Genomic DNA, 16,772 nt, shown 5'->3' on the forward strand with positions numbered 1-16,772 from the left:
GCATAAGGTGAAGTTAGACACATACACACATTAAGGAGAAATTTTGAGAGAGATTTAAGAAGCTAGAAGTTGAGGTTGAAGATTGAAGACTAAGGCTGCAATGTTTATTTTCTTCCTTAGCTTTTATGATTTTTGTTATTTTTGATGGCTAAACTTTATATGTTTTTATTTACTTTTGCAATTACGAGTAGCTAAATTTATTTCTCTAGGATTGTAATTGAAGTCACATGTAGTTAAAATTTTTAATCTCTTTCTAAGTTATTTTCAATGAGATAGAATTGCTTGTTCCAATTTGTTCTTAATACTTTTAATTGCCTAATCACTAATGGAATTGATCTATAAACTTAAATAAACTTGAGAGAGGGAGTTTATTGTAGACTAAAATTAGAATAGCATATGATCATATTTATTTGCTTAGATGGATAAATTAATTTGCGTATAGGATAGGAATGTACCCATGTGCTATATGTAGCAAGTGTTAGAGCCTGAACTTAATGATTCTATTTTAATTTCAATTCACATAGAAATATAGTATTTTTGTTAAAGTAGATATTTTTATAAAAGACTCGAGAGAGCATTATAAATAATTGAGGTCTCTAGGTCAACCCATTGAAATAAGTTGAAATAAGTTGAGAAAGAGAGAAATAAAATTTAGATGAAGTATGAGAGATATTATAATCTTAAGCTTTTTTAATTTATTTTTAATTGGGGGAAGGGGGATTCAAACCTTATTATTTAAACATGAGACCATGTACCAACCAATGAGTCAAATGCTCAGATGAATATCTAAAATATTCCTAAAAATAGAAAACAAAAAGAAGAGAGATGCGAAAAGCCCAAAATATTCCTTAAAAAAAGAAAATACAAAGGCGGAGAAACAAGGTTTTGGATATTAGAGGGAAAAGACAAAAAAAATCCTTTTAAAATTAGAGAAAATCCAACTGCTGATAACTGTATTATTTAGAGTTATTTAGCAACATTTTGAGATGTTAATGTAGCCAAATCCTTGTGTTTTAAGTAGCCTTTAAACATTTTTTATGTTTTTAGTTGATCAGTTTAAAGCATGTTAACTTAGTTTAATTCAAGTAATTCTAGTTTATTTTCATGTTGATAGTCGTATTTTAAACTAATGCTGATTTAGTCCTTGTGTTTGTAGGTTTTCAAATACTCAAAGTTAAATGGTGATGAATTATGCAATGGAGACTAAGTGTAGATTTTTACTAAATATGTTGTGGTAATTCGGACATTACTCAAACTTCAAAGATTCAATAAATGTGATTCTTGGACATAGGAAAGATAAGAGGTAGACCTACAACTTTCATGTTTAGCATTTCACCTAGATCAGCCTCTAGTTAGGAGAAAATCGCGTTGCAAGATGAGAAGCTGCAGCAGTCTACACCAAGGTAGGACAAAGAGCAATGTCGTGGCTTGGCAAGGCTCAAGGCCGCAGTGCCCAAGGGAAGCAACATTGCTCCCATACACATTCTTGAGAGCTTGGTGCCATGGCTCTCATGGAGGAAGGCCACAATGCCAGTTGGCAAACACTGAAAAAAAAATCCAAGTGTGGAGCGCTGCGGCTGCCAGGAAGTAAGGCCGTGACACTTCGACCTGTTTCAATAGGATTCCAACGCCTCTCATCTCCAACGGGCCCAAGTAGCTGAGGATGTGGTCACCACTACAATTAACAAAGCTGGCATTTGCATGCTTGCATCGCAATCCTGTATCAAGTTTCTCTTGCCCTTATCTGTCAATGGGATCCCCTAGCAAAAGGCAGAGTGGCTCAGTAAAGAGCTAAGTATTTGGATGTTCACAAAAACGTTCTAGGAACCTTTTCCGTTTGGAACTCTCCTATGGCAATTTATATTTTCCATGATCCTCTCAATTCAAAAGCCTACTTCTAACAAATAATAGAAGCACTGAAGTTTGTGTTAGTTATCGGATCTACCATTTTGAGTGGTCTGCCTCAATGTCAAACAATGGGAGTTGGATCAATTAGCCGCCTGAGATCAGTACAAAACCTGCTGCTTAATGGCATCCCCAGGAATAGATAGTAAGAAAAATGGAGTATGCTCTTAAACAGAATAATTTGCCGATTCAAGAAACTGGTCCTAAATAATCACCTTCTAAACTCTCCAATGCCCTAAATTCTCTCTGCTACAACCACTTGGTTCCAATCAATGAATCGCATGGCAAGATCCTTCTCAAACCTCGACTGCTTGTCATTCATGAAGATAGTATTCTCCCCAGGCACATAATGATAGTGAGTCATTTTTAGGTGAGACAGATGTTTTGGACCGGTTCACATTTCAAGAAAACTCCATGTTTTAGTACTTTGTGTACAACCCCTACCCAACTCTCTCCCCCTGAACATCTTGAAGGTAATTCCAATGAAGACAATAGGGAAAAACACATCCCCTCTGTTCGGTCTAACTTCGCAATCCCCAATGCTCTCCAGAGTTTTTACAGCCATGAAATGTCCAAGATCCTTGGTAGCCTATCTCCATAATAAGATTGAAATTTGTATGTTGTGTAAGGTCCAATATAATCTAGGAAGGATGAAACATTTCATTTGCAATCCCACTCAATTCACATCTAAATTCCATCAATGGTTTAATTCATTCAGTGACATGCTTACCTTCTAAAAAAATGTCCCTTACGGTCACACAACAATGAAATAGTTGCAAAGGGAGTGACCTAACCAGATTTATTTAGCATCAAGATTGCTGGGGGAGGTAATAACATGTTATATGTAAGGGTCATATTTGCATTGGCTGGCAACTTGAGGCAGCCAGTAATCATTGGTAAGGCTGTTAGTTTTTTTGTCTACAATAAATGCAGAGTTTTATTTATAATTCAATAACAACAATTGTTATATAATATAAAAGTCAAAATCTATCACAAGAAAATTTTAGATCAAGATACCTTAAAGGCAATTCAAGAATTCAACTCCAAAAAAGGTTAAATTTTAAATCAAGATTTAGGTATTTAGATTAAGATTAGATACGTCAAGGGCGATTCAAGTGTCTTGTCTTCAAAGGGATTCACGCTTCTTCATTTTATAGGGTTATTTTGTTTTTCTGAAAAATTGTTGGTAATTAATTATGATGGCCAACTAAGTAGCAACTCTTGCTCTTGTAGATATTAGAAAAAGACCACTGCACTGCCCTCGGGTACTATAGCTATGTATATTCATTTACATGGAACTTGCTCTTGATAGTTTTTCAAGGAAAATTAGAAACAAAAACTATTATAGTCACAAACATAAAATGAAAGCTCATAAAATACAACCTTTTTTTTTCAATTGGTTGGATTTTGGCATAGTTGAAAATGTTCGACAGTCAATATGTCTTGCCAATACATTGTCTGGGTATTTAATTGAAACAATCTCTAAGGGTAGAGACTTTCATCATCTACTAATTAATATATATCATTACAACTAAACCTCCATGCCATTGCTCTTGTTTTTGTTACTTGAAGTTGAAGGAGCACTCTATATCATCAAACTTTGAATGAAGGCAATCATCTATTAAAAAAACATAACTCGTTTTAGTTACATAAGAAATGATATTGAAAGTGATAGATAAAAACAATGATTAGATGGAGGCATTAAGCTGTTAGCAGGATCATTCTGCTCTTGTGATTTTCAACGAATGTCAAATGAAAATTCGTTTTGGGACAGATAGAAGACTAGATCAAACCAGAAAAGGGTTTTTAGCAACGTGACTTACTATTGTAGATGCTAATGCTGATCAAACAACATTGATATTAATCTATATGTTCAATGTTGAAACATGAGAAGTTTATTGACAATATATAGTAGTTTACTATGTAAAAGTTCATACTAACGTGATTGTGATGAATAGAAGGAGAAGTGGTCACTAAGATTCGTCAATAAAAGGTAAACTTCTAGGAGAAGGGAAAATACCAGTCTTTACACACTTGTCCGAGGATTAAAGATTAATGGAGCAATGATGTCGGCCAAGGAACTTATGCTTGAGATGCTTTCATGAGCTTTCCCCTGATATGATGTTGTTTTGACCAATTAAAATTATGCATGAAGAAGAGAATCGAAATGAGAGAAAGGAACAGCAATGAGTATCCAATTTGTAAAAATTACCTATTCTTTGCTGCCAGCTTGTTTTGATGCAATATTACGTAACTGGGTAATTAATAAGATTCAATCAACAAATGTAGTCTTTCAGCTAATAGAACACCGATAAGTATAAAAGTTTATTGTGATTATGGATAATACATGAAAGGCTAAACAAACTGATGAGAATTAAAAATACATTTAAACAAATGACAAAATTAATTTTTAGTGAGAATTTATTATGTATGAAACAAATTTTATATTAATAATATCACCAGCATTACATTAACAGTCATAAAATTCATGTAATTAGGTAGTGCCTTTTTTTCCAATTGTATTGTTTCAATAACAGTTGTGCTATCAAGGAGGGGTCTAAATTTTTGCTGGAAGAGATTGTTTTTGTTACTAAAGGAAGAAGAGGTTCACCTGTGATCTACGAAATGTAATGAATTAACATGAGTTATGGTTGGTCATAGACCTTCTGATTTAAAAACTTCTTGTGAGTATGAGATTGATTTTTCGTGTACCTTTGTTTGTCGGCCAATTCTTCCCTTAACGATGAAAATGATTTTATTAAGCAACTAATGGACAATCAATGACAGTAGAAACCATTAATGAACTTAACAAATTGTGGAAATTAAGCATAGATGAACATTATAGAAGGGGATAGAATTAATCATATAAAAGCTTATTAAAATTTTAAATAAAAACTCATAAAATAGCTAAACAATTATCAATGAACAACAAAGAAGAAACAAAAACAAATTGAAAAGTACAATCAAATAAGGAAAGCAAAACTAGTAGAAAGCAAAGAAACAGGAAAAAAGCAATTGTTACGTAGATAGAAAAATTAAAACTTGATGCTAGATAAAAACAATGAAAACAGAAAAGTTTGATCATCAAAAACATTACCATAGATTGTTATAGTCCTTGTTTTTGGGATCGTAAGTTGGTAACTACTAGGAACTTGTAATTAAAAGGAGTGAGATAAAGATTATAGGGAAAGATGTTAATTATCTTCACTTGGAGTTCCTTTTGGGCAGTCTTGTGTTGCATTAAATTATATAATCCAAAGGTTTGGTTGTCTTTTCTTATCATAGGAAATCGTTGATAAGGCAGACAATCAATGGAAAGATCATAATTAAAAAGGTTTGGCTGTCTTTGACTATCACCAGAAATCTTAAGCATTAAAAGATATAGTTAAAAACTTTTCTTTCTAAACCCAATCCATGAAAAAGAAAACACAATCAAAATAATTAACAGCCAAAACCCAATCTAATGAATTTCAATCTCACTTGGTTAATCACCTGTTTGATTCAAATTTCCTTCACATGAAAAAAGGGTACAAAATCAATAAGAAAACACAACAATAATAGCAAACAAAACTGTTAGCATTGAAATATCTTATGTTTTGATTTAACAAAATTGCATAATATGTTAGTTTTAATGATAAGCATTTCAAATTGTCAAAATCATGTTTTTCATCCTCCTAAGGCCATACAAATGTTTCAAAAGCCATTTATAGTTAGAAAACATCACAAAGCTTTCAAACATAAGTTTTCAACTTGAGAAAATATAGAGCAAACATGCCTTACCTTGATATTTGATCACAAGGAAGAAACAAGGAAGATATGGCTAGAGTTAAGTACCAAAATGACAAGAAATCTTGAAAAAACAAAGCAACAATCAATCCTAGAGCAAGACTAATCAATCCAAGGACAGAATGGATGACAAATCATGAAGAATCAAACAAATCTTCTGCTATACAATTAAAAACTTTATATCTTCTTCGGACATGTGTGTGTAGATTGCTTCTATTTAGTTGCATCATTCATTGTGGTTACTATGCTGAGGTTTAATATTTTAGAAGACCATCAATCATATGATAAATACAATTGAGATGCTTACAAACAAATGAGACCGATGAAAACATTGTTGTAGTGGTCTATATTGACCCAATTATTTGTATGAGTTTGGTTTTTTGTTCATTTTTTGTTGTCTAAATGGAAGGAATTTGAGATTTTCTTTGAGATCATAAGCATTAGTTTTAAATCTAAGTTTCCTTGGTTGTAGGTGTTGAAGAATTTCCTTGACATAGCTGAAGCTGAAATAAGGTCACTTATCCCCTTATATATTCTAAAAAGGTGAGTATTGTCCCAAGTTTTGCTATTCATAGATCCTTATATTCATAGTTGGAGTTAGGCACTGTTTGAAACACTCCTTAATGTAAAAGGTAGTTTTCAATTTGGAGAAGCAGTGCTGTGTGCTAATTACATGTTTTACTTGGTGGTTATTTAGTTTTTCATGTTGGCCATGCTTTGGTAGTTAATGCAAATGTAAGAAACAGCCCACAAACTTAGTGGTGTGGCAATCCCAAGTAGTGTTATTTATTTTCTTTAATTTTATCCATTTTTTTTAACATTATCATTTGTAAGGCTATAAAAGTCGTTATCCTTGTTAATGAAAGTGTGTGATTATCTTTCTCCTTTTGTTTAGCACTTAACAATCTCTTAAGTCTTTCAAAATTCTAACATGGTATCAAAGTGGTTATCTTAAGGGACTGTGTTGGTGTAAAATCACTTTAAAAAATCCCTATTAGTTTTTTTCCTTACCCTTTACTATCTATCTTTGGAATAACAAGAAAATGGCTTTTGCAAATTTCCATGCTACTACTTCACCCATTTTTACTGGTGAAAACCAATATAGGCAGTAAAAATAAAGGTGTATCTTTGTATGTTTGATCTTTGGGAGATCATTGAAGTTGGTGGAAATCCTCTTAAGATGAGGTAATCAAACCCAACAATTGCACAATTAAAGCAAATTGGTGGAAATCCTCTTGAGATGAGGCAATCAAACCTAACAATTGCACAGTTAAAGTAACTAAGCGAAAGAAATTGCGAAAAGGTATAATGCTTTATCCTGTATTCATTTTGCTATTTTTGACTCAATTTTTACTTATATAATGGATTGTGAATCTGCCAAAGAAGCATGGGATAGGTTGAAGGTTGAGTTTCATGGCAGTGATAAGATCCATCAAATACAAGTCCTAAATCTACATAAGGAGTTTGAAGTATTGAAGATGAAGGATGAGGAAAGTGTGAAAGACAACTTGGAGAAGGTGTTATTCATGGCCAAGATACCTAAGAGGTCAATAAGCTGTGGAGCATTGGAAGATATGAGTGTCTTCAACAACATGTTACCTATTTTGACCAAGACAATGATGGAATTATTTATCCATGGGAGACTTACAAAAATAACCATTGGAGTGATTTAGGAACATATAACTGACTACTAAAAAGAAAAGGCTTTATTGACAGAATCAATTTTATTAGTAATAATCCATCGATAATTACTGATGGATTACCGATGAGAGAAGGATATGAGAAAAACAAATGGATTATCGATGGAACTCAATCCGTTGGTACTATAATGGCGGGCATGAATAGCAAAATGGCTCAAAATTTACTGACGAAATAATTTTTTTTGCAATATTTTACAAATAGAATTTACCAACCATGTTATTGACGAACTAAGTGGTCGGTAATTTGGTGAGACATTGATAACATTACTAATAGATTTGCTGAAAAAATTTTGTCTGACATTAATTTTTTATTTACCGATGAAATATTCCGTTGGTAATTAATAGTTAAAATTTATAGGTGGGAGTTTTCCCTCCATTTTTCCCTATTTTAGTTACATCGGTAAGTAAAATAAAAATCCCCATGCAAAATTTTTCCCCTAATTTCTCCCTTTACTTTTTCCTCACTTTTCTCTTCTCTCCTTTTTACTCTCCCTTCACTTTCTTGTTGCCCTACCTTTCCCCTCCCTTGAGCGCACCCTCTACAGACAACCAACATCCCTCATCAATCACTACCCAACCATCTCACTTTCAAGTCCCTTTCCTCATGCCTCTTCTGCTTCTCCAATCACCCCCTTCCATTTGATTCTCTCGATTTTGCTTCGATTGGTGGTGCGTCTGTATTGGCCTGAAGGTAAGGTTTTCTTGCTTCTAATTTACTGTACATTTGGATTTAGATTTTGTTATTATATTCGGGAATAATCTTGTTGGTGGATTTTATTGATATTTAGGGTTTAGGTTTATATGTATTTTCAGATTGTTGCTGCTATTTTGGTTGCCTAAAGTGTTGATTCATGGCTGTTGTTTATATTTTGGGAATAATGTGTTGATTCATGGTTGGATTGATTGATTGCTAGTATTTTGTATTGATTCTAGTTGTATGTGTGATTCATTGTAACTGGCATTTTAATTGGGAATAATGCATTGGTTTATTGATGTATGTATTTTAGCTATTCAATATGTTGATTCGCGGGCATAAGTAAATATTAATGGATTTTTAGGCATGAAATCTTTTAAATTCTTAGTGATTAAGAAAATTAGTAAGGTTTTATTAACTATAAATTTAGTAATAAAGAAAATTATTAATTAAGCAATTTAGAAAATTAGTAAATGCCTTAAATTTATTATTATTTAATTAAGGTTTTATTAAATTTATGAAAGAATTTAACTAATCAAATGAAAAAAATGTTTTACTAATTAAGGAATTAGTTAAATTAGTCATTAAGAAATAAATTAAACAAGTAATATTAGATAATATTTTATTCAATTAAATTAATAAAGGTTTAGGGTATTAATTACGTAATTTAATCAATTATGAATAATGATGAATTAATAATTAAGCAATTAATAAAATTAGTTAATTTAGTAAAATTTAAGGTGTATTTAAAATAATTAAGGATTTATAAATTTAATAAATGTTGAGTAATTAAGCAATTAACTGAATTAATAATGTTATTTCATTTTAAAAATATTTAAATAAATTAAGATGTTCAATAATGAGTTAATTAAATAATTTATTTAATTAAGTAATGTAATGTGTTATAAGTAATTAAACAATTACTTAAATTTGTAATATTATAAATAAATAATTAAACTAATGAAATGAAAAAATGTTTGAGTACTTAAGCAATTAACTAAAATAGTAATATTATTTAATTTAAAATATTTAAATAAATTAAGGTGTTAATGAGTTAATTAACTAATTATGACGAATCTTGAATTACTAATTAATCAATTAATTAAATTAGTAAATTTAGTAAGATTTAAAATTGTTTAAATTAACTATTGTTTATTAAATAAAAGAAATAATTAAATTAATGAAATGAAAGAATGTTAGTTCTACTTGAGCAATTAACTAAATTAGTAATATTATTTAATTTTAAAAATATTTAAATAAATTAAGGTGTTTAGTGTGTTATTTTAATAATTTATTTAAGGTTTAATGTAATATGTTATAATTAGTAATTAAGTAATTAATTAAATAATTAATATTATATAATAGTATATTTATGTCACATAATGTAAAGCTATCTTAGATTATGTCAGATAAAGTGACATACTATGACTATTGGATTGTAGGTAGATTTTTCATGTGAATGGTTATGTCTTTAGATAAAATGATATCCAAAGTTTATGAGATAAATTGAAAAAATACCATAGCTTAAAAGTTTAAATATGAAACATTATCATTTCAAATTATAACTTAAAGAAATGAGGTTTTTTTGATATAAAGTTGAGGCTGCCATGATCATATCTCTAGCCACTATAGGAAGTCACAGCTTTAGCTTTTGTAGGCCACTTCTCGAATATTTAAGCTATAGCTTGGATTGCTAATTTAAGTTTTAATTTGAAAAAAGAAATAATTAACCGATGGAATTATTAAAGGACTTTTTCGTTGAAAAATACCAACGAAAATTAGTGATAGAATTCTCCAATGACCAACTAAAAAATTGACCAACTGAACAGACCCTTTGCCAACGGAATTATCGATGAAAATTTGGTTGGTAAATTACCAATAGAATTTTTCTTTACTGATGGATTTGCTTTTACTAGCAATAGTATCTACGATCGAGTACTTACGAAAATTCCATTTGATATTTCTATTGATAATGTAACGTACTGATGAAATTATAACTATTATTAATGGAAAATTTCGTCGATAATATCTAATTTTTTGATAATAACTCTAAAAGATAGATTTAAATTAATAAGATCTAAACTGGAAGTATTGAAAGCTGACCCTAAAGAGGTGTTTTGGAGTTAGGCCCAGTCTGCAGTACTTAATGTGAAAAGTTAGTTTTCAACTTGGAGAAGCAGTGCTATGTGCTATTTACATGTTTTTACTTGTGGTTATTTAGTTTTTCATGTTGGCCATGTTTTGGCAGTTAGTGCAAATGTAAGGGATAGCCCACAAACTTAATAGGGTGGCAATCTCAAGTAGTGCTATCTATTTTCTTTAATTTTGTCCATTTGTTTTTCAGTATTATTTTTTGTGAGGCTATAAAAGCCGTTATTCTTGTTAATGAGAGTGTGTGATTATCTTCCTCATTTTGTTAAGCACTCAACAATCTCTTAAGCCTCTCAAAATTCTAACAGTTACAAGGAAGAAATGCAGATTCATTAGCCTAGTACTTTGGGAGGATCCAGCAAGATGTCCTTTTGAACAAGGTTTTCCATGTTCTTTTGACATTTGTTTTAATTTCAAAAACCTGTTATGTAACTTTTGTAATCATTTCCATAAAAAAAACTCTGATTTCTTAACTTTGTTGTTTGTTGCTGCAGTGACTCAGATCTTGGTCGGTTTTGTTAAGATGTTCAATAAATCGAGAGAGGAGAATGAAAGGCTGGCTGATGCTGAGAAAAAGAAATTGGAGAAGGAAGCCATGAAGGAGCGGGCAGCAGAAGAGGATGGAGCCGAAACGGATGAGTCAAATCTTAGTTCTCAAATCCAGAAACAATGGAGCTCCAGTGAGCGCAGCATGTTTGCTTTGCAGATGACGAAGGCAGATTTGAAGACTATGATATTTCAGTCTTGGGGGGGCGCTCTTATACAGTTTCACCCATTCCGAGGTAAGACCATCAGCAGAATGCTCTATGGAGCGGCATATAGCATAGGCATGGCATGCAGAAGTAGGTACCGTGTGACCATCTGTCCTGCAGGTGCACTGAACTGATTCTTTTTCAGGACTCAATTTCTAAGAAGCAACGCCCATGGCCTGCCCAAGTGTATTCAATCGTAAATAATTGAAGCCTTAATCCCCTATGCCCTACCGAGAAGCCCTCTAAACCCACTTTGTCACCATGGTTTCAGGGATTGTTGATCATGGAAGTTCTCTGCTATATGGCTCTGAATGATATTAGCGTCAGTGCAACTGAAATCTTAATTTCTGTTGTATACGATTTCAAGTATTGGCGTTTTTTGTTGTCCCAACTGAAAATTAGATACAAGGAGACTGATAGTGAAGTGGTCAGAATTTTGATCATCGAGGTCCCTATTAGGCAAAAATAAGAATTTAACGAGTTAATTATACAAAAAATAAGGAGTTTCTAACGATTTTAAAAGAAGTTAAGGAGTATGCTATGCAAGTGATTCAGAGAAAATAAATAAAATGTTTTTATTTTGATATGTAAATGGTCATCTTGGAAGTAAAAATAATGACTCGTGGATCAATATTGACCTGGTGCCTCAGCCAAAACGTCAAATTAAAGTGCCTCCCCTATTACGAGGAGATTCCGCAACCCCTGACTGCCCCTTAGGCCTTTGACAGTACGCTTCGAATTCCAAAAGCCAAACCAAAAACTAATATGTTATTGGAGAGTTGTAGTAGTAAATGATATATCAGTAGACCTAAGCAGCAGTCTCAGGGGCGGAGGAGGCCTGGAATTGTGTTATTCTCCAGCACCATAAAGAACAGATATTCTCTTCAGGTTTCTCGATGTCTAATTTCTTTTTTCTTCTTCAACTGTTTTTCTTTTTCCATGCTTGTCTTCAATTTGCTCGTGGAAATTGATCAAATTCGCATTTGCTGTTTCATTTTTATTTGACAAGAGATTGAAATGTGGATTCCCAAGTGAGATGCAAGACAATTCAGCATCAATGAGGAAGACGATGATGAAAGGAACTCTTATTCACACACAACAAGGTAATGCATACGACTTAATGCTTGAGAAAGTGATTCCTCACAGATAATTAATTTAAGCAGAAGCATAATCAGGTGGCTTCAGTCTTAAGTTTCATGTTTTAACCCATTCCTCCTGTGTCTCGTGAACTCTTTATCAGTTGGAGAAATTAATCCTATTACCTTGTAAGTTACAGGTGAGAGGATATTTAGGCAGGCAGTACCAAAAAAAAAAAAAAACCTTTTATATTTCTTCCTTCTGTGTCTTTCTCTCTGAATAAAAATTCATTTTATATTAAAACTCTAAAGAGAAAATTTCAGATTTGCTGTCTCTAGTTTTTTTTTTTTTTCTTTTGAATGCTAAAAGAATATTGCTATTAATCCCAACAGCAACATAGTGGGGTTCTAGATTCTGCTTTTCAAATTATATGTTAGCAACAATATTTCCTGTTTCCTGCAGCCTTCTCTTAACCCAGTAGGTTCTAGTATTTCCTGTTTCCTTCAGCCTTCTCGTAACCCATTAGGTTCAACCTCTAGATCTAGCTCAATTGCGTGTCACTAACCTCTGCTAAAACCCTCATATCTGCAGTGTTTTAGAATTTTTTTGAGTTTTGTAGAAATTTTGGTGCATCGTAGGATGTTTTCTGGCTTTTTGATGAGTGCCAAGATCTGGATACGGTGATATTCTGCAATTATATGTGCATGTTAATGTGAATTTCCCTGTCTGCCATTATGTCATGCATCTAGCATTAAACTTCCTTAGCTTCTCTAGGGAATGTCATGTAATATTTTTTCTACTTCTAATACAGAGGCTGCCACGCAGAAAGAAGAGTTACAATAAGCAGCTTAGCGAGAGACAGCTAATGTCTAAAATGGATAATTCTGAAGTGCAGGCAGCAGTATCAGACTCCACTGCAGGGAAAGTGATTTTTGAACCCATCTTGGAGGATGAAGTTTTCCGGTTTGATTGCTCTGCAAATGATAGAGATGCAGCGTATCCATGTCTTTCATTTATAAATAGCAACGACAGGGTTGTACCAATCATGAGTAACAAGGTTCCTTTGTATATCCCTTCTTTTGAGTGCCGTTTGGTACAGTAGATTGTCGAACTTGAGGTCTGTTATTGCAATGCCTTTTTGTGTTGGTGGCCTCTGCAAATCATTGATCCTTTTTTGTTCTGCATATTATGTTTTTACTTAGCCGGTGCACTTTTCTGGTAGAATTTGAAGTCTCTTGTGCACTTTTTTATTCGTTAACTCATCTTATTTACTTTGCTTCTTGTTAAGCTTCCTGTTAGTACCTCATTTGATGGAATTGGAGAAGCTAGTGGGCAGCTAGAGCGAACAGGCAAAAGCGTGAGTGATTTTGTAGAACATGGTCACCATAAAACATATTTTCTTCCCATTTTTTTGCTGGTGATAAGTAAAACTTCTTACATGGAACACAGATGCATGGGTTATGGTCCCGGAACTACATCCTTGTACCAATCACATCCTTGGGTGCTGGTTGTTCTTCAAAATGGAGAGGCATTGGGAATTCTAGCTGACATGATATGAATGGCGTTGAGGTGTGGTGACTTTCTGTTATTAAGTTATACGATGAATACTTACTAAAGACTATTCTAGATTTATATATTTGCCTTTTAATTGTCAAACAAACCTGTTCTCTAGCAGATTGATCAAAGGATCAGATGCAGAATTCAGTTTACTACTCCAACCTCATTTCCTGATATTAGATTTGGTCCATTCCCTTCAACCAGTGCAATTTTGATATCTTTATCTCATGCAATTGGTAATTTCCAAACCTCTTTGGTTATTGCACCTTGAATCTACATCATTTTGGAATTTATTTTGGCAGCCATGATTATTTATTGTTCTCATTACATCTTACTTTACCTTTCACGCATACTATACAATTGTCTCACTTTCGCTTTATGTTTGGTAAGACATGATTTTGGAAAGAGGAAATTGTGAGAAATGACCTTAGTATTGTCTTCTCTATTTTATTTTTCATTTCATTCTTTGTTAGATTATTTCTTCATCTTGCATTTAATTTCTCTTCATTGACAATCTACAAATAGACCATCCCTGTTTGATGGATCGAACACCCTTATTGGAGCACTAGAATGTCTATCTACATAAAGTCAATAGACTATGAAATGTGGGATGTCATCACCGATGGATCTTTTATCCCCTCGACCATAAATGTAGTGACCAACAAAAAGATTCCTAAGTCAAGGAATGAATGTACTAAAGCTAAAACTAAAAAAGTTCAGACAAACTTTAAGGCAATAAATACTTTACATTGTGCACTAACTCCCATTGAGTTTAACGAAGTGTCAAGCTGTACCACAGCTAAACAAGTATGAGACAAACTTAAGATTATCCATGAAGGGACTTCTTAAGTTAAGGAGTTCAAAATAACTCAACTCACAACTATGAGGTGTTTAAGATGGAACCGGTTGAAGATATCACCAGCATGATTGATAGGTTCACTAGCATCACCAATAAACTCAGTCAACAAGGCAAATCTATACTTGAACATAAAATTGTCGAAAGACTTCTTAAAAGCCTACAAAAAAATTAGAAATCAAAAGTGACTACTATTCGTGAAGTCAAAGACTTAAATGTCATCACACTTGATGAAATTTGTGGGTCTCTTCTCATTCATGAGTTGAAGCTTAAAGAAGAGGAAGAAAAAGACAAGAGAGAAACATTAGAAAAGAATAAAAGCATTGCTTTAATAGTTAGCATTCTTTAAGAAGAATTGGACAACTTATCCTATGATGATGATGAAGAACTGGCTATGGTAGTAAAAAGATTTAGAAAAATTATGGGACAAAGAGACAGGAGATTGGTTAAGAAAGAGTATAAAAAATATCAAGGTTCTTTATGGAGAACCAGAAATAAAAATGAATTCAACAAGAAAGAAGAGGTTATATGCTTTAAATGAAAGAAGCCTAGACACTTTAGGTTAGAATGCCCCTTGCTGAAGGAAGAAACTCTCAAGAAAAATAAAAAATAGAAGAAGGCATTGGTGGCTGCAACTTGGTTAGACAGTGATGTTTCAAGCTTAGACGCTGAAGAAGAGAAAATGGAAGAAAGAACAAATTTATATCTGATGTCAAGAGATGATGAATCTGAGGTATGTTCTGCTTCTTATGATATTTCTATGGATGAACTTCAAGACAAATATGAATGTCTTTATGTTGAGTTTGAAAAACTTGCATCAAAATGCAAGGCTTTGAAAAGAAAGATTTCATCTCTTGAGAATGATTCAGAAAAGATAAAACATGATTTCTGCTTTGTTTTTGAACAAAGAAATTTACTTCAAACTGAACTTGAACTCTCAAAAATAGATTATGAAATTCTAAAATTGGAATTGAAAAATAGGACTAAAGCTTTGTAAAAAGCTATTGATGACAATACTGCTCTTAAAAGTGTAAAAAATGAAACATAAAAAAGGAACACATATTTCAAAAAAAGTCCTATTAATGTGTCTTCTAAGTGTTATATTTGTGATAAACTTAGTCACCTATCTTACGACTGTTATAGAAATAGAAGCATATAGAAAACAAAAAGGATTTGGGTTCCAAAAAGATCCTATGTAGCAGCTAACCTTCAAAGACCCATTAAAGTATGGGTACTTGTTAAGAAAGATTGAAAATTAATCTTACAAGTTGAGCCTAACCAAAAAGACATATATTCAAGTGCTCAATTGAATGAAAAACAATCATAGTACATGGATAGTGGTTGCTCAAGACACATGATAGGAAATGAAATGTTATTTGCTCAGCTGAATAAGAAAAAAAGAGTTACTGTATCATTTGGAGATGACTCAAAAGGTAGAATTCATGGTATAAGAACTATTGGTAAGAATTTTCAAGCTCAAATTAGTCATGTGTTCTTGTTAAAGGTTTAAAGCATAATTTATTAAGTATCAGTCAATTACGTGATAAAGGCTTTAAGGTATGTTTTGATTCATATAAATGTGAAGTGATAGACATTAGTACCAATAAAGTTTCATTCATAGGAAAAAGAATCAAGAATTATATACATTATATTTCTTGAAGACCTTGAACTTAATTATGAAACATGTCTTATGGCAAATGATGGAAATGGTAGCTGGTTATGGCATTAGAGACTTGGACATATAAGCATGCATACTATTTCAAAATTTATGAGAGAATCTGGTTATAGGATTACCTGAACTTAGATTTGAGAATGATAAGATGTGCGATGCTTGTCAACTAGGTAAACAAGTTAGATCATCCTTCAAAAACAAGAAGATGGTTTCAACCTCTATACCTCTTGAGTTGCTGCATGTTGATTTATTTAGTCCAATAAACACAATTAGGTTAGGAGGTAAATCATATGACTTTATGATAGTTGATGACTACTCTAGGTACACTTGGGTCTATTTCCTTACTCATAAAAATGATGCTTTACCTACATTTGTATGTCATTGTAAGAGGGTTCAAAATGGAAAAGAATTTGTCATTGTTAGTATTAAGATTGATAATGGAGGAGAGTTTAAAGGAGATGATTTTGAAAATTTTTGTAATGAAAAGGGATTAAATCACAACTTCTCTACACCTAGAGCACCTCAACAAAATGGGGTTGTAGAAAGAAAAAATCGAACCTTGAAAGAAATTGCTCGAATTATGCTTTGTGAAAACAATCTACCAAAATACTTTTGGGCAGAA

General features: G+C 32.4%; 2 protein-coding genes across 7 annotated transcripts in view; one reads left to right on the forward strand and one right to left on the reverse strand.

Moving 5' to 3' along the window:
- Positions 1–2,094: 2,094 nt before the first annotated feature.
- Positions 2,095–3,448, reverse strand: LOC110426063 (DNA-directed RNA polymerase V subunit 7-like). Its single transcript, XM_021441139.1, is given in 5 exon segments — positions 2,095–2,176; positions 2,178–2,286; positions 2,289–2,361; positions 2,363–2,494; positions 3,443–3,448. Coding segments are annotated over 5 exon segments (402 nt in total).
- A 4,378-nt stretch (positions 3,449–7,826) lies between these two features.
- The window catches only part of LOC110425893 (uncharacterized), a 37,351-nt gene continuing 28,405 nt past the window's right edge, over positions 7,827–16,772 (forward strand). For 2 of the 6 annotated variants that reach the window (XR_016351851.1, XR_016351852.1), the window contains exons 1-7: positions 7,827–8,082; positions 10,545–10,616; positions 10,731–11,876; positions 11,998–12,091; positions 12,877–13,422; positions 13,515–13,634; positions 13,741–13,858. Coding sequence is in view for 3 of the 6 variants with exons in the window: in XM_089785185.1 (XP_089641311.1) it covers positions 12,931–13,122; positions 13,354–13,422; positions 13,515–13,613 (360 nt within the window). In the remaining 3 variants the exon portion in view is untranslated. The remainder of the gene's footprint in view (positions 8,083–10,544; positions 10,617–10,730; positions 11,877–11,997; positions 12,092–12,876; positions 13,423–13,514; positions 13,635–13,740; positions 13,859–16,772) is intronic. The other 4 variants (XM_089785185.1, XM_089785182.1, XM_089785183.1 and 1 more) reach the window with 4 other exon arrangements.

Source organism: Theobroma umbraticum, unplaced genomic scaffold, assembly GCF_002168275.2.
Source record: "Theobroma umbraticum cultivar Fairchild unplaced genomic scaffold, ASM216827v3 scaffold_12.1, whole genome shotgun sequence".
In the NCBI taxonomy this organism is placed as follows: Eukaryota; Viridiplantae; Streptophyta; class Magnoliopsida; order Malvales; family Malvaceae; genus Theobroma; species Theobroma umbraticum.